General features: G+C 37.5%; 4 protein-coding genes across 8 annotated transcripts; 3 read left to right on the top strand and 1 right to left on the bottom strand.

The window, feature by feature from the left end:
• Positions 1-376: 376 nt before the first annotated feature.
• Positions 377-17,112, bottom strand: LOC125230885 (glyoxylate reductase/hydroxypyruvate reductase-like). 2 transcript variants are annotated; one of them, XM_048136141.1, is made up of 8 exons: positions 16,597-17,112; positions 16,322-16,419; positions 15,468-15,616; positions 14,195-14,384; positions 4,141-4,304; positions 2,988-3,152; positions 2,261-2,386; positions 377-892 (listed from the first exon to the last, which is right to left on the bottom strand). In XM_048136141.1, exons 2-8 carry the CDS (start codon positions 16,393-16,395, stop codon positions 771-773), a joined length of 990 nt encoding a protein of 329 aa, XP_047992098.1. In that variant the 5' UTR covers positions 16,396-16,419; positions 16,597-17,112; the 3' UTR covers positions 377-770. The 2 variants fall into 2 exon arrangements, with proteins under 2 accessions (XP_047992098.1, XP_047992097.1); XM_048136140.1 differs by lacking the exon at positions 16,597-17,112 and having other exon boundaries at positions 16,322-16,573.
• Positions 4,396-5,920, top strand: LOC125230884. Its single transcript, XM_048136138.1, has one exon. The coding sequence runs from the start codon at positions 4,555-4,557 to the stop codon at positions 5,665-5,667; it is 1,113 nt and encodes a 370-aa protein (XP_047992095.1). The 5' UTR covers positions 4,396-4,554; the 3' UTR covers positions 5,668-5,920.
• LOC125230886 (arrestin domain-containing protein 5-like) lies at positions 6,107-7,803 on the top strand. Its single transcript, XM_048136142.1, has 2 exons — positions 6,107-7,367; positions 7,488-7,803. The coding sequence occupies exon 1, from the start codon at positions 6,298-6,300 to the stop codon at positions 7,345-7,347; it is 1,050 nt and encodes a 349-aa protein (XP_047992099.1). The 5' UTR covers positions 6,107-6,297; the 3' UTR covers positions 7,348-7,367; positions 7,488-7,803.
• Positions 14,771-22,298, top strand: LOC125230888 (elongation of very long chain fatty acids protein-like). Of its 4 annotated transcripts, XM_048136146.1 has the most exons (6): positions 18,379-18,630; positions 19,588-19,778; positions 20,722-20,796; positions 21,182-21,478; positions 21,755-22,070; positions 22,102-22,297. In XM_048136146.1, the coding sequence occupies exons 1-5, from the start codon at positions 18,609-18,611 to the stop codon at positions 22,022-22,024; spliced, it is 855 nt and encodes a 284-aa protein (XP_047992103.1). In that variant the 5' UTR covers positions 18,379-18,608; the 3' UTR covers positions 22,025-22,070; positions 22,102-22,297. The 4 variants fall into 4 exon arrangements, with proteins under 4 accessions (XP_047992104.1, XP_047992103.1, XP_047992102.1 ...); XM_048136147.1 differs by lacking the exon at positions 18,379-18,630 and adding an exon at positions 14,771-14,903 and having other exon boundaries at positions 21,755-22,298; XM_048136145.1 differs by having other exon boundaries at positions 21,755-22,296.
• Positions 22,299-22,303: the final 5 nt, after the last annotated feature.

Raw genomic sequence — 22,303 nt, 5'->3', positions numbered from 1 at the left:
TGATGCATTGTAGCGAAAGTTCAGTGCATATGTTTTTGTTAATTGATTTATTGTTACTGTGAAGTGTAGGTCACTTCTTTAGTTATGAATTTGTTTGTGTGTTGAAACAAGACTGTTTTTGGTTTAAGGGCCAGTGTTGGAAAAATCAGCATGCTTTGTAAACCAAAGAAAATGTTAGGTAACCACATAAACGCACTTAGAACATAATTTAAATGTTTGAATAAAAAGTCAGATGAATGTTCTGGTGCGTTGGGAATTCATTCTTGTTTCGATCCTACTACTATTAACATCCTAAATTGTATCAGTGTCTTCCGTTCTCCGTTCATATAATAAACCATCTTCATAACCAAGTCATCGTTTCCTTCCATCAGTTAAAATACAACTTTGCCCCCTTGTATAACAAATAACTATTATCACAGCAATACTACTTTGCACACAGAAGCGGCTGGCTTTGAGTCGGCGGCAACCCGAACCCTCCTTAGAACTTGTGCACTCCTTTTTGCTGTGTACTTAACACAGCAAAAGGGAATGTACAGGTTTCTAATGGTGTGGCAGCGCGCATGTGACACTGTTTGAGTTGCAGGCGTCCATAGGTTACGGTGACCGCTTTACATCAGGCGGGCCGTATGCTTGTTTGCCACCGACGTAGTATTAAAAAAAAAAAAAAAATAAGCGTCAAAATAGTTGCCACATGCAAAGCGGTTTAGATAGACGCGCCACCGCCCCTATTATTTTCCACTCTTCTCGTCAGACTATAACTAGTGCTAGGATCAGGGCAGCACAGGCGTGAGAAGGGGCTTCCCGTTGAGAGCGTTGATGACGTTGCGAGCCGCGAGGACTCCCATGTCGTCGCGGGTGCGAACTGTGGCGCTGCCGATGTGGGGAAGGACGACTGGAACCATAATACAGATTTGGGCATTTCTCAGAGCGTTTAAATTTATTTGATTCCGGTGGCAACATTTTTACGTGAATCCCACGGATGTCATATATACCATAGATCAAGCAAACGTATCTACTTAGCGTGTCAAATGAACTCAGTGAAACTCAAATGAACCACTGAGTTGTCCGTCTTTACTCGCAGCTTGCAGCTTTCGGGCGTCAATTTTTGTAAGTTGAAGTCAACCAAAACATAAAAAATGCCTCGTTTATTCAATTGCAACAACACAAAAATTATGAACAATCAAGAGCCTGAGACATATTTAAAATTACAGGCAAGAATCAACTTCAGTACAAAACTTGACACGCTCGGCCCCTATACAAATATATGAATTTGTTTCTTCTATCTAAATTAAGTTCTGTGGTGAATCCTGTAAGTCACATAAAATTTTGTCAATTCAAATAGAAGTCGCGGATTTCTACCAGAAACAAAGAAAATTCATGCTATACGCTTACGGGGTTTGGGTAATAATGCTGCCACCGAAATCAAAAAAGTTGAAACGCTCTGAGAAATGCCCATTTAATCAATTTTAAAGTAGATAAATTACTTTTTCTAGTCCCGTAGTGTTATTCTTTATTTCTAGTGTCGTGCATAGATGTTTAAAACCCTACATGTCAGATGCCAGCCCCCGGCCGGCGCCCCGCGCACCCACGCATACGTTATAGCCTTTAAAGCATTGTTAGGATGCCTTTAATGGATAGGTATAGCGGGGGTGCGCGGGGCGGGTGCGAGCGACAGGGTCAGTACAGGAACAGAGGAGAGGCCGACGCGTCCAAATGCAGGAAACATTGCGAATTTCACGAAAGTTATTCTAGAAAACTATTAAAAAGTAAGTGCATTGTCGTAAAAAAGACGTCTTTCGGCTTCGCCTCAAATTGTTAATTTGTTACTCACGCCACTCGTCTTTTTTGACCTCACTTAAATGCCAGTTGCATTTACATAAAATACTATTCTTAGGTGAGGATTGAACTTATGGCCTCTGGATCGATCGATAAAAAAATCTATTCTCATCTGAAAGTCTTTATGCGCACGTATATTAATCTAGCTTTTATTCGAAGGCCATGCACAAACGCTTACAATAATAGCGACTCAGTTGCTTTTGGTTACTAGAGCTAGTTGCCAGCTGTTACCTTTATTTTTAGAGTCCATTGACAATTTTGGAGCAATTGAGTGGTAATCGCGTAGCTATTTCTATCGCTCTTTTGTATCGGCGCGACAGAGCCACATTGCGTTTCAATCGGCGTCTAACGTCAAATATTGTCATTTCGTAGCCGGCTATTTATTTAATTTGTTGGCAGTATGCTCTGTTATAATTATACTTACAGAGGTTAGGGAGGGTCAGCAGCTTGTGATCCTTCGGCAGGGGTTCAGGGGTGGTCACATCCAGACCGGCTGCGTAGATCTGTTTGTTCTTCAAGGCGTCGTATAGCGCATCTTGGTCTACCAGATCTGTTAGACAGATAAAGTAGGATATAGAGAATCTTCTTAGGGCCAGTTGCATCAACACAGGGAACATACTTATCAATGTCACGCAGAGGTCTATGGAAATTCCCATATAAACAAAATTGCGAAAGCTAAATCCGGTAACGGACGGTTTGCTACAACCTGGGAGCTGGGGTTAGAGAGACTTCACATTCAAATTCAAATCAAGCGTGAACAGGCATCTTCTGGGCGAGTTCACTCCATCGTGGGCCACGTCTTTGCCTGTGGCTAGTCTGTGGCCAAGAGTAAACCCATTTATAGTTAAAAAAAAATAGCATCTATGTAGCGAATAGGTCAATAAAATGATATTTTTAGTTTATTTAACAAGTTTTGTTGGCCAATGTCTTCAGAATGACAGCCGAAGTATCCATTGATGCTTTATCACACGCACCCACTTTTCAGTAGAAAATGTGCGAATTACAATGTTTTTATAAATCAATCCCTAGCACCAACATGTCCTACATGTTTTAAATTTTAGCCTCTACCTACTTACTGACGAAATGCGTGGAGTATGTACTTATACGAGTATGTATGTGGTACTATTTCTTAAGCTATAATTTAAACGTACCTCCCCTGCCAACATTAATAAGTATTGCGTTCTTCTTCATCTTCCCCAGCAGTTCCTTGTTCACCATCAGCTTGGTCTCATTATTCAGAGGCACAGCGAGGATCACGAAGTCGCTCTGAGCCAGCAGTTCGTCCTTGGATACGAAGTGGGCGCCGAGTTCCTTGCCTGAAATATTTTGAGAATTTTACTAAGATTTGCATCTACTAATGCATGCAGACCTAGTTTGTAATGCACGAGGTCTGGGCTCCAACTCAAAGAGCAGGGGAGTGCGTTAAAAACCCTAAAAACCGGCCAAGAGCGTGTCGGGCCACGCTCAGTGTAGGGTTCCGTAGTTTTCCGTAATTTTCTCAAAAACTATTAAACCTATCAAGTTCAAAACAATTTTCCTAGAAAGTCTTTATAAAGTTCTAATTTTGTGATTTTTTTCATATTTTTTAAACATATGGTTCAAAAGTTAGAGGGGGGGGACGCACTTTTTTTCCTTTAGGAGCGATTATTTCCGAAAATATTAATATTATCAAAAAACGATCTTAGTAAACCCTTATTCATTTTTAAATACCTATCCAACAACGTCACACGTTGGGGTTGGAATGAAAAAAATATCAGCCCCCACTTTACATGTAGGGGGGGTACCCTAATAAAACATTTTTTTCCATTTTTTATTTTTGCACTTTGTTGGCGTGATTGATATACATATTGGTACCAAATTTCAGCTTTCTAGTGCTAACGGTTACAGAGATTATCCGCGGACGGACGGACGGACGGACGGACGGACAGACAGACATGGCGAAACTATAAGGGTTCCTAGTTGACTACGGAACCCTAAAAACAGTAAGAGCCTTTGAAAGCCTTGGTGCAGTTATAATTTCTAGAAACGTATAGTTTTTCTTCACGAGAATCAGGGTCTCAATCAGTTAGCGCTAAGTCCAAAAAGATCTGAATTAACTTCGGGCGATAAATTGGACAAAAACGGTTTTAATTTTGCTGATTGGTGTCCAAAGTGACCGGCAAACATTAACACTGTAGATCGGCGCTTTTACATAAGAATTAGTCTTTAATAAGACCTAATGTTCTAATACACAGGCCGGTATCGTCTGGAGAACTGATCGACAGGGCCCCTTATCAAACTCGCCAATCAAAACATCGCAATTACCTTGCGGCTTCTCCCTGTGTCCAGTGTAAAGGAACTTCTCAACCTCGAACCCAGCCAGCCTCTTCACGATGGCCTGCCCTATGCCGCCGAGCCCGAAAACCCCGACCGTGCTGCCGCGGATCTCCTGCCCCAACACTTTCTGGAACCCTATCTCCCATTGTCCACTGCAAAGAGGAATTATTGGTGAAAAAACACGCCTACGATCTTTTCAAGCGAGTAGGTATTATATCTTAAAGATAAGTAGGTACATAGATTAGCCATATCTACTCGTATGAATAGGTATTCATGATAATGATGACGCGGAGACGCGAAATATCCGCCCGCTTCAATGTTTAAAGAAACATCAAATTGAACGGACATTAAGTACCTACGCTTTATAAAGAAGTGCGGAGATATCCAAACTACACATTTGTTATGGGTATTTTTTGTCAAATAAGTTTATGTAAACCAGCGGATGATGACGGGAAACACACGTACCAACCTGGAAGCATCGTGTCCGGAGGAATTAGATACGCCATCGATGAAGAATACAACTTTAGATCGATAACTGTATCGTTAAAGGGTCGTGGACATCTTTACCTAGAAGACTTAACGAAGAAAAGAAGACGACGCATGTACACATACACTAACGACGAAATATACGTGCACTTAGACGAAGTTGTATACACTTTCGAGAGGGACCCTCACCCAGTAGGACAATTCAATACTCGGTTCAGTTTTCAGCTGCCGCAAAATATTCCAGGTTCAATAGACTACTATAAGGAAACAGTGAAGTACCTTGCGAAGTGCTATGCCAAATATGTTGTATCTATTAAATTTGAGATGCTAAATTTTCTCAGACCGGACAAGCAGTACGAAAAGGAGATACACGTGATCTCCGTTCAGACTCCACGTCTTACAATGAAGCCTTTGGTGTACGGCGACCAGAAAAGCTTACTTCAAATCAACCCTTTGTGCCTGGGCAAAAAAGACATTGTCAACTTAAAGGCCGTTATGACTAACTCGGTTCTCAGACCCAGTGAGTGTGTGAAAGTGGAATATGAGATCGCTAATCATACGAATAAACAAATCAAAGGCATTAAAGTGAAATTATCTGAAGTCGACCAATATACTTCAATGGGAGGCAGCGTTTTCAAAAATTATACCGACGTAGAGGGTGCTGAGTACAAATATGAGAGTATACCAGGGGGTGAAACAGCGAAATTTACTGCCGAAATCGCAGTTCCTCAACATTGTGCTTCTATTGATCATTGTAAATTTTTATCCCGCGATTATGCTGTAATGACTGTTGTTAGATTACCGGGCTTGCATGTAAATATGCCATTAGAAATCCCTTTTCAAGTAATAAAAACTCTGTCAAGCAGCGAAGAGGAAAACTATTGCGTTTCTGCCTGTGTTCGTTGTACTTTTATGAATGAAGAAATAAACTCGCTCAGGGATGATCCACCGAACTATTGGGAAGTGATGGCCGAGGGCCTCAATGATTGTTATAAAAGAAAAAGATCTAAAGGAGATGTAATACTTTAGCAAGGAAAATTTTAAAAGAATGAAATCTAGAGTTATGGAATATGCCAGATAAAATACGAATAGAAAGTGACATGTCAAATGAAATGCACTGGGAATTAAGCACGCAAGTAGCTTAAAGTAATTTCCAAAATGTGATAGAGTACTTGGCCAAAAACAAAGTATTCACACATTTTGACATTAATCGAGTAACCGAACGCATCCCTACATAAAATAGTTATCCTGAACGCGATCTCTGTTAACTGTCAAATTCACGGTCAAACTCACGTCAAACTTGTCAGAGCTAAGTACATTCAATAAATAGCATTAGAGACTCTATTTCCTAGCTCATAAGGTTTAATTTAACTTGACAAAAGTTAGTGCATGCATCATGTGCATTGTATTGTTAATTGACCGACGCATTATTTTGTTTGGTTTTCCCTAAGTCAAGGAAAACAACGTCCAAAATTCCAAACAAAAGATGACACATTCCATTACTTCACCTGTTTTAACATAAGAAGCAATAGGTGTACGTGTTCTAGTAATACTATCTTGAGATAATACTCAGATAAACTATTGCATTAACATTTATGATTAAACTAATTTGAAAATAGGACGTGATCGTTGTGAAATTGTGATCGAAACCTTTGTATCATGGGAGTGTACTGTGAAATCAACCTGTGCAAGCCAGTGGATGGAGTGTACACGCCAGGAAGCGCAGTTTCCGGCAAAATAAAGTATTGTTTAGATAAAGAAACCGTTTTTAGTAAAATAATAGTGTCTCTGAAAGGGCATGGATGGCTGGCACTGGACGATAACTTCGAGATATCACACGACCGACTCCATTCATACAGGAATACTGAAGACTATGTTGATGTAGAAAACATTATTTATGAAAATGAAAAAGGAGAGCCATTGTCCGCAGGAAGTTATGAAACTGAATTTAACTATCAACTGCCGGAAAACATTCCAGGTTCTTTAAAATACTTGAAAAACAGCCCAGAATATACTGTTTGGTGTAATATAAAATACTATGTCTGTATTAAGTTTGAAAAGCCAGAGCTACTGAGCTTCAACAAGCGTTACAAGAAGAAAATCACTGTTGTTTCAGGAGTGACTCCAAGATTGCCGACAGAACAACCTGTTTACGGAGAACAGACAAGTTTATTTCAATTAGGTTCTTTATTTTCAAGCAAAAAGAGTATTGTGAACATTAAAGCGACCATGGCTAACTCTGTCGTGAAACCTGGTGATAGTGTGAAAGTTGACTATGAAGTTGAAAACAATACAAATCTCACTTTAAAGGGAGTAGAGATAAAACTAGTGGAAGTTGACTCCTTTACAGTTAAAGGAAAGAAAGACCCAAGGATTGTTGAAGATGTCAAAGACACTGACATTAAATATGGTGCAATGCAGAGCGGTGAAACCAAAACTTTCTCAGATGAAATTACTATTCCAGACGGGCTTGCGTCTATAGACCACTCAAAAATGATAGCCAGGGATTATGCGGTAGCTATCACTGCTGTTATTCCGATGCCTCACCATAACTTAGTGCTAGAGATACCCGTACAAGTGATTGATAGACTTGATGCTTCAGAAGCTAGTGGGTCAGCACCGCCTTCTTATTGGGAGGCAATGGGTGAGGAAAAGAAGGAAGTATTGGGAGCGGGTGACAGTTCTGATGAGGAGAAGGAGAAATCTTGAATTTAAGTCATGATATTCACATTATTTTATTTAGAGCCTAATGTGTCCCACTGCTGGGCAAAGGCCTCCCCCCTCTTTTTCCACTCATCCCTGTTTGGAGCAACATCTGGCCAATCTTTCAAAAAGGAGGAGATATTCACATATACTTATTTTTTTATTAGTTGCTTATTGGACTTGCAGCAGTTCAGTCAAGTTCAAATTTTTTTTTATGTAATTTAGCAGTAAAGAGATCTATATTTTTTTATTGCACAACAGTACAAATAAATTAAATTCATTTAATTAATTAGTATGTAGTCATAATAGTTATAATGATTTAAGATTAAATGCTGCCTTAAGAAAGTGTTACTATTAATATAAGTTAAGTTTTAGAAGGTAAAAATAGCAGCATAAGATCAACATGGGTAAGTGTGTCTAGCCTTCAGATTTGGCCAATTTAAACAATGATTAGTGTTGTATTAATTCTCAAAAATAGCAGATATAAAGAGTAAAAACCGGCCAAGAGCGTGTCGGGCCACGCTCAGTGTAGGGTTCCGTAGTTTTTCGTATTTTTGTCAAAAACTACTGAACCTATCAAGTTCAAAACAATTTTCCTAGAAAGTCTTTACAAAGTTCTACTTTGATGATTTTTTTCATATTTTTTAAACATATGGTTCAAAAGTTAGAGGGGGGGGGACGCACTTTTTTTTCCTTTAAGAGCGATTATTTCCGAAACTATTAATATTATCAAAAAATGATCTTAGTAAACCCGTATTCATTTTTAAATACCTATCCAACAATATATCACACGTTGGGGTTGGAATGAAAAAAAAATATCAGCCCCCACTTTGCATGTAGGGGGTGTACCCTAATGAAACATTTTTTCCCATTTTTTATTTTTACACTTTGTTGGCGTGATTGATATAGGTACATATTGGTACCAAATTTCAGCTCTCTAGTGCTTACGGTTACTGAGATTATCCGCGGACGGACGGAAGGACGGACGGACGGACGGACGGACGGACGGACGGACGGACAGACAGACATGGCGAAACTATAAGGGTTCCTAGTTGACTACGGAACCCTAAAAAAGGCCAGATAGACTTACCTCATATGGCACATTTACCCACCTAGTATTGACCTCAATATTTTTTTACATTACATATATGTATAAGTTGCACAGTATAAAGACTGTATCGTTAAGTATGAAGACAACTTTGAGTAGCCGTATTTATTTGCTATTAGATTTTTTTCTTATAACAAGACATGGGCTTAATAAGGCACATTATAAGGTTCACATTTTGTCCTAGAAGCTCGACGTAAAGCATATGGTTTAGACAGTATTGACTTAATCCTCCCGAGTACCAATTACGATTCCGGACAAATGCTACTAGAAAATTCACAAAGTGCGTAAAAGACTATACGATTGCGAAAAAAAATTGTACGGTGCGAACCTCAACGACACATGATCCACAAAGCAGAATATCTGGACATAGTCTAGCCACTGTTATTAAAAAAAAATAAAGTTCAGGATCTGTGTATGGCGGCCATTTAGAGAATGTGGCATGGTGCTTACTCTAACTCCGACTTTGATGTCGAATTTGACTATCATACACTATTTATATTGATCTGGTTTAGGCACTGTTCAAACACCATGAATGTCAATTAGACTTTGGCCTATGGCTAATTTTTTTATCTGTTTCTCTTATCCTGCTCGCATCAAAAATTTACGGCAATCCGGAACGTTGCTCAAAATTGCGTTTTATTAATTTATATAAATTCACCGCATTTATTCTACAAGTACCCAATTGGAAAACCATGAAGAGGACTCTTAAAGAATATATTTTGGCAGCATATTAACCTTTGTTTGTTGAAATCGTACAAAGAGTCATTGAAATATTCTCAAATTAAGGGGGCGTCCATTAATCGCGTCATACGTTTTTGGCTTATTTTAGACCCCCCCCTCCCCCATGGTGATCTTTGGTGATATTTTCAGGACCCCCCCCCCTGGCCAATATGACGTGTAATTTTTTGGCAACTTAAATAGACTTTTTTCCAACCCACGAATCAACCAAATCTTGGCGCGAAATTCAAATTTTCTATGAGAATTAAACCTTCGCCCCCTCATTTTTAAGGTTCCGTACCTCAAAAAGGAAACCACTGAACCAAAACTACTGAACCGATTAACTTGTTTGGCACACATATGTAAACTTGTGACCCAAAGACGGGCATGTAATTTAAATAAAATAAAAAAAACAACTATATACACTTTTGGGGGGTAAAAGTGAAAATTAGAAATCAAAGTTTTTTGAAATAGTTTTTTAGCGTGTTACATATCAAATGAAAGAGCGTTAATTGGGCCATTTTTTTTTTCAAAGTTGTCCACCCCACTTTTTTTTTATTTGGAATTTTTTATGTGCTTTCCACTCAGAATCGCGAGCTCTTTCAATCCTAATAGGAGTAAAAAAGTGTTTCCCTATTCCGTTACCAGTTTTTCACACATTTTGTATGGCGGTAACGGAATGGAAGGTCAAAAAAAAATATGGAAATCTTGGGACATTTTTTCTCCTATCACGATCAAAAGACCTCGCGATTCTGAATATGAATCGCGTAAAAAATACCCATGTTACAAAAAAAGTGGGGTGGACAACTTTGAAAAAAATGGCCCTTATACGTATTTCAAAAATATATGTTTTTAATAATTTTCAGTCAAGTAATTTAAGAAAACAGGCAAAAATGACCATTCCCTTATCTCCGAAACTAATTAGCATAAAATTTTCAAAACATTGCCGGGGTAAGCCTTAATGTATAGATTACAAGAAAACCTATTAGAAATATATAGTCAAGCCTAAATTAGACTTAAAGGAAAAAACTCAAATTACGAATTTCACTCACTGGGGCTGCAAGGAGTTACCAAATTTTTTGAAAGTGTTGAGTGCGTTTGAATATTGCATGTATATTCATTTTTAGGGTTCCGTAGCCAAAATGGCAAAAACGGAACCCTTATAGTTTCGTCATGTCCGTCTGTCCGTCTGTCCGTCTGTCCGTCTGTCCGTCTGTCACAGCCGATTTACTCGGAAACTATAAGTACTACAGTGATGAAATTTGATGGGAATATGTGTTGTATGAACCGCTACAAAATTATGACACTAAATAGTAAAAAAAAGAATTGGGGGTGGGGCCCCCCATACATGTAACTGAGGGATGAAAATTTTTTTTTCGATGTACATACCCGTGTGGGGTATCAATGGAAAGGTCTTTTAAAATGATATAAAGTTTTCTAAAAAACATTTTTCTTAAAGTGAACGGTTTTTGAGATATCAGCTCTCAAAGTCGTAAAAAGTATGTCCCCCCCCCTCTATTTTTATAACTACGGGGTATAAAATTCTAAAAAAAATAGAGGTGATGCATGCTAATTAACTCTTTCAACGATTTTTGGTTTGATCAAAGTATCTCTTATAGTTTTTGAGATAGGTTGATTTAACTGTAATTTTGGTTAAGTTATTGGTTTATTATATTTGCTGCTACGGAACCCTTTGTGCGCGAGCCCGACTCGCACTTGGCCGGTTTATTTAATTTATCGCCACTCGTTTCGAATCTCCTCTTTTTCGCACTTGTATCGTGATGTACTATTTTATATCACAGTAAATTAAAAAGTATACTAGGTACAAAGATTAAATTACAAATACATAAATGCAAAAATCTTAAACTAACTTACATTATAAAGATCTAAACTACATCACTAATAATTAACTAGGATAACCTGCCAACGCAATAACGCAACGGAGCCACGTTACGCTGTTACGTCGTCGTCTCCCAAATTTAATGTTTAATTTGTATCTATTTTTTGGTATTATTTAATCTGTTTTTTACTATTTATGTGCTATACGTATTGCTTTTATTTTATAGTTTCACAGTGCCTTGGTTTTACTGATTATGCTGTGTAACTTATTTGAATAAAAAGTAAATAAATAAATAACCCAATCATAACAAGAACAACCCAGCTGTTTCGCCTACGGCATAGTGCCGATTACGCTAGCAGCATTACCCCGCTGTATCGCCAGGGCAATACGCTGCGAGAAGTACAGTAAACTATAAAAGTGCATGGCGAATTTATCAATGAATTCATTCATAATTTCTCCATGCAATTTTACTGCTCACTGTACGCACCAGCCCTGGGGTCCCCTGTGGTGTCCACCAGCCGAGTCGACAGAGCCCTCACAAAGACACACATCACATCACAGTAATGAAATACCAGTACTTTCTAAAGTCTAAAGTGATGCTCTGACTTCGGAGCATTACTAAGAACACTTCGTAACTAGGAAGAGCACTGCACCGGGTTCCTAGAATTTGTAAGGAAAATATTGCTTGATAAAAAGTATCTGGATGTTTTTAATAAGTTTCCTCGAGCTAGTTAGCAAAACGCGCTGTTTGAAGATAGCCTTTTTGTAGAATGGTATTTTTAATCCTCGACGCAATATAACGAGGGGATGTTCTAAGTTTGACGTGTCTGTCTGTATGTGTGTGTGTGTCTGTCTGTGGCATCGTAGCTTTCGAATACGAACGGATGAAGATTTCGTTTTGTTTTTGTTTGAAAAGCTGAATTAGTCGGGAGTGTCAGCCATGTTTAATGAAAATCGGTCCACTATGTCGGGGCTTAGTCATTTTTTTAGGGTTCCGTAGTCAACTAGGAACCCTTATAGTTTCGCCATGTCTGTCTGTCCGTCCGTCCGTCCGTCCGTCCGCGGATAATCTCAGTAACCGTTAGCACTAGAAAGCTGAAATTTGGTAACAATATGTATATCAATCACGCCAACAAAGTGCAAAAATAAAAAATGGAAAAAAATGTTTTATTAGGGTACCCCCATGTAAAGTGGGGGCTGATATTTTTTTTCATTCCAACCCCAACGTGTGATATATTGTTGGATAGGTATTAAAAAATGAATAAGGGTTTGCTAAAATTGTTTTTTGATAATATTAATATTTTCGGAAATAATCGCTCCTAAATGAAAAAAAAGTGCGTCCCCCCCCTCTAACTTTTGAACCATATGTTTAAAAAATATGAAAAAAATCACAAAAGTAGAACATTATAAATACTTTCTCGGAAAATTATTTTGAACTTGATTGGTTCAGTAGTTTTTGAGAAAAATACGGAAAACTACGGAACCCTACACTGAGCGTGGCTCGACACGCTCTTGGCCGGTTTTTTGTTTCGTCTTTTTAGGGTTCCGTAGTCAACTAGGAACCCTTATAGTCTCGCCATGTCTGTCTGTCTGTCTGTCCGTCCACGTCCGCGGATAATCTCAGTGACCGTTAGCACTAGAAAGCTGAAATTTGGTACCAATACGTATATCAATCACGCCAACAAAGTGGTAAAATAAAAAGTGGAATTTTTTTTGAGAAAAATACGGAAAACTACGGAACCCTACACTGAGCGTGGCCCGACACGCTCTTGGCCGGTTTTCTATAAATTGTTCAAAATATTATTATTTTATTTTCAAAAATGACTTAGCGCCAGAAGGCGCTTAAGCTCTTCTTGTGATGTAACCCTTGCAACACGAGTCCAACTCACACTTGGCCGGTTTTTAATGGCTCGTCTATGATTCCGCCAACGTGAAGGTTTTGGAAAGCACGCGTTTTTTGAATACAGTTGGCCGGTGAGCTCTACATTTGTCAAATTTGCCGCCTTTTTTCAGTGCCATGATTAGGTTGACCGTCTATAACCGACTGTCCGTGTACACGTGATGAGGGCAAACTAAAAAAATCGTTGAGAATTAAAAATAACCGACTGCACACAGCTCTTTTTTTCTCACTTGATGGTCTCATCAAGATCAGCGCTGGAAGTCACCAGCAACACGCTGAGATGAGGCCATTTCGTGGCACTTCATTCCGTTCTGTTTGGGTTGTAATGTGTAATTAATCTTGACTGTGTTCACGAATAAATTATATTATATTCTATTCTGTTCTCTTTGCACTGCACAACGCAAGTTCTGACTGTAAAAGTTGATATAAAAATAGTTCAGAAATAATTATGTTTTTTCTTTTCGTTAGTGTAACAAAAAAATACACGTGATATGTTCCTAACCCCCCCACCCCCCATGGTGATATTTGGTGATTTTTTCATGACCCCCTCCCCCCCCCCCTATGCAGTATGACGCGATTAATGGACGCCCCCTAAGCCAGATAGGGGTTGTCCGAAATTTATTTGCTAGACCTTAATGAAAGTACCATAAAGTCCCTAAAATAAAAAAAATATCAGACCTTCTTATATCAAATAGTGCTTACCAATACCTTCAGATCATACTCTCGGAACATAATAATACAAAATTATGCACATGTCAACATTTAGACGAGGTTTGTTTTGTCCTTATACTTAACGATACAGTCCTTATCAATTTTTTTATTATGAGATACTATAATATTATTTAGTAAATAAGCATATTTTTTGTACCTGTATTTTAGTCTGAATCATTAAATAGTTGCGGCAGAATTAAGCTGTTTTATTGATTAGTGTAGGTAGTAGGTACAAATAAATAATATGTATGTTAAAAACTTACATAGCAATGTTAGTTTATCTAAAACTTGAAAAAAAAACCTATGCTTACCAGAGACAAGATTATGAAGAATTTAATATTCTATCTATTTTAGAACTCTACTTAAATTTTCATAAATAACGGAAGATGGCTCTGTACTTATATCTCTGTATAAGATTTCGTAATCCCATAAGATGGTTTGCAAAGTGCCATAACATTGGTTACACTGACTGCTTTCCATCAGGCGGACCGTATACCTGTTTGCCACCGACTGGGATGGTATTAAAAAATAAATGACATCTTGATCCAACGCCTGGAACAAATATAGCTGCAGTTACCTGTGGACTTGTTCCAAATTCTCCGTAAACCGTCTTCCAGTGGCCAACATCAACGCAATAGCGATTTCAGCGACCGCCGGGCGGAGGACATCTGGTGTGTTTGACAACTTGATACCACGCGTCTTGAGCTCGTCTACATTGCAGTGGTTGTAACCAGCTGATACGGTTGCCACCAGTTTGAGGGAAGGACCTGGAAGGGTAAGTGCGTTTTCACATTATCCGATCCGATATCGGATGTCGGACCGATATCCCATACATTACAGGCGCCATCTTGGATTTTTTCTATGTAAATCCTTCCGACATCCGATATCGGATCGGATAATGTGAAAACAGCGTAAGGCTGGTAAAAGGTACTTGCAGATGGCGCTCGTGTAAGGCCTGAGTGCAGCGGAGAGGGTTCGTCCGCGTGCATCGACTCAGGACACTGTGATCTTCAATTGTTTGACATGCACGTCGCACGCCCCGCCCTCTGCACGCCCAATACGAATGTGCACTCATGCCTTACACCTACAGTTGGCACATTTTTGTGCTTAGGTATAGTCAGTATATTTACTATACTCTGTAGAGTGATAGACATAGTTGGATAGTGTGATAGTTGATCAAAACTTATTTTTGATACTAGTATGTGATAATAAAGTCTTGAAGTTGGAAAAGTAATTTTAAATCTCAAGTGTTCAGGACAGTTGAGTGTAAGGGTGATTAATTATGTGTAGGTATCATGGTATATTTTAAACTAATGCCTTCATAGTTCATTTATACTTTGAACACAAGAAAAATCAAAACATAGTTTAATTTGGGTCTAGGTCAAATGGGTATTACTGATAACCCAATACTCGTATATATAATATAAATGTTACACAACATTATCTGAAATCAATCATTGACCACTGAAAGTAAATAAATGAAATGCTTAGATGTTAATATTACTACAATAAAATTATAAATATGAATAATTAGATAGCCCAATTCCAATAATTGGCCCTGGCACTAATTTTTATGAGTGACTTGATGTCTGAACTACCAAAGGGAAGGGGAAACTAGAGTTGACTAAAATATTTGACTTCACAGGTAAATATAGTGACATTTTGAGCTGATATTTAGAGAATAGTTTTAGTGATATAGTAATTGTATAAGTCTGTATTTACCTCTTCATTAAACCATATCTTCCTATAAAATTTAAATTAACTCCTTCAGAATTTTTCAAAATTTTTATAAAAAATATTAGGGGCATAGGGAATAGTAAAAACATAATATTTTTCACTACATAACTTACCAGCAGCGTCAAGCAGCTCTTTAGTGATAGAGTGGTGAGACACCCACACCAAGGCGGAGATGCCGGGAGCCAGTCGGAGCAGTTCCTCCTTGTTTAATGTGATGCCTTCCTCGCCAAAGTGGAGGTACTTAGACTGGAGAACCGTGAAACTGTAAAATTATATTTTGGTTTTACAATAGTGTTGTGGTAGTAATTAAAATGGGCTACAGTCAACCACAGACTAAGTTATTATAGGGGCAATTTCAGAATTTGCCCCCCCCCCCCCAATTAGTGTAAGTTGTTAACAAAAATTTACTCGCTGTCAGTTTTGTGACGACAATTAAGCATAAAATATGTCTAAAAATTTACTTTTTTACATTATGAATGTAGATTGTCGCTCAAAGTTTATGTAATTAACACAAAAACCTATTTTATTGAAATTTCATGCTTAATTATGGTCACAAAACTGACAGTGAGTTAATTTTTGTTAACAACTTACACTAATTTGGGGGTCCCAAATTCTGAAAATGCCCTAGTTAAAAATAATTGAAACGATTTCAGTAAAAAGTCCAATTAATTTAATTTATTGGTATTCAGGATAACAACATCCATAAATATAAATAAGATATACTACTGCTTACATATAAGAAGGCCAATAACAGTCATCCATTAAATTACATTTTGTAAGAATTAAATTAACTAAAAATTATATAAACAACAATACATGTATAAAGGGTAGGTATATTTCGTAATTTAAATTACGTAAGTTTTTATAATTACACATGACTACTTTTAAAAATAAAGACACTACCCATACTTTATTTAACCGTTTTAATAACAACAGTTTCTCTTTATTAATAAAAGTTAATACTCACTGTTCCCGTAGAGCTTTCAACCCCGCCTCATTATAATCATTTGAAGAAACTAATACTTTCAAATCCTTCGTCATGGCTGCAATCTCTGCACTTCCCGTCTGTGAAACAAACGCGCACAGAACGAGTAACGTAACGCAAATAATCATTCTTATCAGCTTATCAATTGATAACAAACTTTTGTTAAGTTTTAGATTAAATCTCTAGAATCCCACTCTTAAAACGCGTGACCGCAAGCTCCGTGCAGCCGACGTAGTTATTAAACTAAGTAAACTTACGTAACGTTAAACTCGTTAGCTGTACAAACTTATCAGTTAATTGATGACCTAATCTTGGAAATGAAAACTATTCAAAGTTAACTTACTTTGTGATTTGAGGTTATGTTATTGTTTTTACTTGGCTGTCAGAAATGACGGATGGATAAATAATGCACAGCCGTATCAAGTTAGACTGGTCATGACCGGCTGATAATGAACGTCCCTAAAATGAAGACCAGATATGATGCGTGTTTATTTTGCTGCATTATCTGTTTATTTTCTAAGTGCCACGAATTTTATAGATGTACATGTTGTATACAAATTATACTCGGGTCAACAAACACAATGGAGCGTATGGATCTGGAAAATCAACGTTCTCAGTCGAAAAAGTTGTCAACTAAATTCTATTGATCAAAAAATAAGCTTGTGAAATATCACTCAGAAATAATAGCGAGGATCTCCTGTGAAACTTCAAATTCGCAAATTGCTGATAGATTGCTCTTTTACCATTAGCTCTTAAGCAGTAATTAAAAACAGGCAGTATTTTCTTTCATAGATTTAGAGTAGGTACAATTACTTAATTAGGTACGTTTACCTCAGGGGACAATCCTTAGCCCGCTATTGTTCAATGTTTAAACCACTAAATCAAGATTAAAAACTGAATACATACTAAGTCCTTAAAGATTTTTGTTTGTGACGCAAAATATTCAAACATTGTAAAGGAATCCGGAAAGGTCGCGGGGTCACTGGAGACCAGTGGCAGGCATTTTAAATTCTGTAGTTTTTCGGCTTGAGGGTTTTCTTCAAACAACTAATGTACCTAGCTAACTATTTTAAGCAATAATTATACTATATACCTATTTGAAAAATGAATAAATAGGTACAATAAACAGTTGGTTACACTGTCGGTAGGTATCGGTATTCCCATTCAGTGCCACTCTTGGCAATAAAGGCGTTGAAAGAAAACGAAATTGTGACATTGCATGATTGCAGAGACAGGTTGCCAGCCCATCGCCCTGTCATTGTGGATATAGTTCCATTGTGGGGTGGGTGGGTCCATGGGCGGCTCCATTGTGGTGACACAATGGAACTCATATCCCTCTGTCGACTTCTACGACACCTATGGGATAAAGGGGGCGGTGAAGTTGTGTGGCACGGGAAACCTATTCCTATAATAACCGGTAACCTTCTTATTTTAATCCCGTTCGCACTTGACCGGTTTTTCTCTGTACACACAAAAACCGCTTATTTACTTTGCAAATTAGGATGCCAAAGTTCATGAAACACTTACCTAATTTAATTAATACGCGACGCTAAGGAATTTCAGTTCAAATCGGCGTTTGCGTAGATGATTTAATTATATATAGGCATCTATTTTAGACGGAGCAGTGTGTCAGGCCAAGTTTGAAGAAAAATGCCGTACGACACTGCGTCTTTGGTAATCTGTTCGGAAAGAAGAGTCTTGGAACGCACGGGGTACCTAGCTATTGGGACCATTAATCCATTTCATGACTCTTCTATGTGATTAAATATGTATAGTACCTATACAGTATATATAGGTAGGTAATTACGTATAAATACTATGAAAAAGTTCTTTGCTGTGTAGGTACTGTACTGGAAGGAAAAATATAACGTGAAAACATTTAAATAAGTAAAAGATCAACAACAACTATTAATAGGTTTCTTTTCAACCATAAAATTCATAAATAATAAAGTGCATCCCTTCTTCTTCTTCTCTCTTTACATTACAATTAATATGACGTAATTAATTAGGTATTACGTCATATGAATTTTGTAATGTAGGTTCTATTCTGACACCTTGCCCTATCTGCAATATCTATGTATATGTATCTTGCTTGTATGTAGCTTGCTTGCTGCAACTTGGCCTATTTTTCCAAGGTTGCATTTTATTTGGGATATTATTTAATTCGGCATTTACGCAACAAACGTAGCCGGGTGGTGGTTGTGTCCAGTTAATACCGGGATACTTTAAAATTATTTTTGTGGTAAAAGGCACTGAAAATTGTGCTACCATGTCTTGGTTTAAGGGCGCCGGTGAGTGTATTTATGTGTAAGAGTTACAAACACAGGTATTTTACGGTATCAGTGAAAAATTTAATGAAATTATGTAACTACACAATCGCGTTATCAACCCGTTGGGGTAGTCTTTCGAAAAATCCTTATTTAGGGGTGCTCTGCTATATTTGAAGAATAGGTATATTCCGTGGCCCGTTTCAAAGTGTTCTAAGTTCAAGATTATACGCCCGTGTGTCAGTAACGTCAGTATGATCTAAAAGTTTCCAAAAAAATTGAACAAATGTCGGAAATATAAGTAAAATATAAACGTTAAATAAAGAAAACATTAATTTTAAAGAAAATACATTTAGACTTACACAAATATGAAAATGTTTCCTAAATTGTTACGTGTGTACTTTTTAAGTTATGTAAACTTTACGACGCCACCTTTTGAGACATTTCTGAATTATAGTGGGTGCTTGTTACTCATTCATTACAGTTAGTACCTAGTGGGCTTGCCTACGGAGCTCTAGATGCTTGGTTCGATTCCCGGTAAGGGAATTTATGGGTGTTATACGCATTTTATGACTTTTAAAGGAATAATCATCAATACATAATTAATAATTATATACTTAGTACTTTACGCCCTTATTCATAAACGTTCACTAAAGTTATCAAGCCGATACAGTTCGTTTGTCCCTTTCTGTCACACTAATACGTCAGAAAGGGACAAACTTATTTTTTTTTTAATTAGCCTCTTTTGTGTCCCACTGCTGGGCAAAGGCCTCCCCTCGCTTTCTTCACTCGACCCTGTTGTGAAACAAACTTTATCGGCTTTATAACTTTAGTGAACGTTAATAAATGAGGAGGTTAATATTACAATAACACAAATAATCGTCGATTAATTCCCATAGTCCCAGCCCGATTTCTGCAGGATCTTCGACAAGGATTCATGCGACATTGTTCTATTTTTTTGTCAACAATTTTTTTTTTCAGTCGATTACGTAGATGAATGGACTTTTATGTCCACACCTTGGCTACTGCTTTCAATATGGATCACCTACATGTTTTTCGTGTTAAAATGTGGACCCGCCTACATGGAGAAGAGACCGGCGTACAAACTCACCAATATTTTAGGCTTATACAACTTGTTCCAAGTTTTACTGTCCTGCTACATCGTTTACATGGTATGTACAGTCAGATAAGTTACGAGTCGCGGCACGTAACTTTAGCACTGACCATTATTGCGCTGATTGACGTATTTGCCGACAGTAGATACTGGTGCATTTTACAGGAAAGTCCTAAGGTGCATTGATGTGATATAATCTTTGATCTCTCTGTTAGGTATACAATACATGTATAAGTTAAGTTTTATTGTTATAAATGTTATAATTGTTTCTTTATTTTTTGTAACTACGATGCACGATGTAGTTAATAGTTATAATAATATTATAAATTAATGTTTACCACATAAGTGCTTTGGTGTAACACTGTAAACTTTTGTGTTGATGTTTTAAATAAATAAATAAATGATTAAGAAGTCAAAAACAGGTCTCTCAGGGGATTACAGGGGGCGAAGGGTATACGTCCCCATGCGCAGCTATCCCCTCGACATTTCACTCAGCGCTAAAGTTACGTGCCGCCACTTGTAGAGCAGAGCGTTTTCACATTATCTGTTCCGATATCGGATGTAGGAAGGATGTTAAAGGCAAATGTCAAAGACAGCGCCTTTAACAAATAACCTAACCACAAAATTAAAATTTTGAAAAAACACCCGACCGCGACATAGTATTAAACCGATTTTCATGAAACATGGCTAAGAACACTCCCGACTAACTCAGCTTTCAGACAAAAATACTAAATCTAAATCGGTTCATCCGTTCGGGAGCTACGATGCCACAGACAGACAGACACACACAGACAGACAGACAGACAGACAAACAGACAGACAGACACGTCAAACTTATAACACCCCGTCGTTTTTGCGTCGGGGGTTAAAAAAAGGATATCTGTGCTACACTACATCCTCGGATCGGAAAACGTGAAAACGGACTTATATAAAATCGAAAAGGAAGGAGTGTTTCTTAGGATTCTTATACGAGTATGTTCAATATTTAACTTTGTTTTCAGGGTGTATGGCACATGAACACACAGGGAATAGTGAGCTCACACTGTGCGATTGAAGCAAAAGATACCCAACCTTATGTGAGTCGATGAGTTCTTCAATATCTTTTTCAACGATCAATTGTGAGGCATTTCCGTTATACCTAGGGCTGGATAAACCGCTGTGTAGCCGCGTTCTACCGCGCGCTGATCCTATAATATTATATGCATCTTTGCCTCATAAAACGATCGTAAAATTTACTTTGCTTCAACTCACCTTAGCTTCCCCTATATATGGCTTTTCTCTGTCTCTGAAAAGCTTTCTGAAAAAGGCTATAAGTAATATCGATATCAAAGAGAATCAAGTACGGAGTTACATATGTCTTTGGTTATATAAAGTTTCGAACTGAGGTTTACACAAAAGGAAAAAAGGCTTAAGCAAGATTACTTAATTAAGAGACAAGACTAATTTATGATCGAATTTCAGATGATGCGTGGCGTATGGATATACTTCGTCGCAAAGATCACCGAGCTACTTGACACCGTTTTCTTTGTACTCCGGAAGAAGATGAACCAAGTGTCCTTCCTCCACGTATACCACCATTCTCTCATGGTCATCGCGACATGGTTCGCCCTGAAGTACAATCCTACGGATGTGCTGATATTCTTGGGAACTCTCAACTCTTTCGTGCATGTTATCATGTATGGATATTATGGGCTGTCGGCGTATCCTAGTCTGGCGAAATATTTGTGGTGGAAGAAGTATATAACGTCGTTTCAGCTGGTAAGGATCAATTGATTATTTATTTTTTATTGATCATGTTAATTATTTGGAGGAAAAGTGATCTTAGTTGATCACAAACATTATATTACACTGGTTTATAATTTGTTATTTCAGGCTATGAAGCAGCGCCATCTGGTTTCTGATTGGCCAATTAAGAGTAATTTTTTTTGAATGAATTTGTCAGTCTCGGGCTCCCGGCATATATCGTCCTTGAAGAAATGCAAATTGAAGTTTACGAAATCCATACAATAAACACGTCTAATGCTCTTGTTTCAGATACAATTTGGTCTTATCACCATCCACGCGTTTACCAGTGCCTTCGTCTCCAAATGCAACACTTCTTTTGTCCTTCTGTTTACCATATTCTTCAATCTAGGCGTAATGATATATCTTTTCAGTGACTTTTATGTTAAATCGTATGTTAAAAAAGACGAGAAAAGCAGGAAAACTAAAATAACTTTAGAAAATCAACCTACCGCGAGCAGTTTAGTCGATTCAATGTATGCTACAAATGTTCAATCTCTTGAAACTGAAAAAACTAAATAAATATCTATGAGATCTTAACTTAATTAGTGTAATATTCATTGACAAAATCTGTTTATTTTAACTAAACAGAGTATAAATGAAGCAACTTTTCAGTTATTATGAGTTTGTTGTTTATTGATGTTTGTTGTTATTCGACTTGTATAAAATCAAAAAGCATTCTCAACTCAACCAAAAATTGTAAAAAGATTTTGTTACCTAATTTTAATTATTCCTTTTTATTTACTTTTATTATACAAAACATATCTAAAATACTAAAAGTTTTTTCAATGTAAAATGACA

The sequence above is a fragment of the Leguminivora glycinivorella genome, chromosome 11 (genome assembly GCF_023078275.1).
Source record: "Leguminivora glycinivorella isolate SPB_JAAS2020 chromosome 11, LegGlyc_1.1, whole genome shotgun sequence".
Taxonomy (NCBI): domain Eukaryota; kingdom Metazoa; phylum Arthropoda; class Insecta; order Lepidoptera; family Tortricidae; genus Leguminivora; species Leguminivora glycinivorella.
This window is presented reverse-complemented; position numbering and strand designations above follow the sequence as displayed.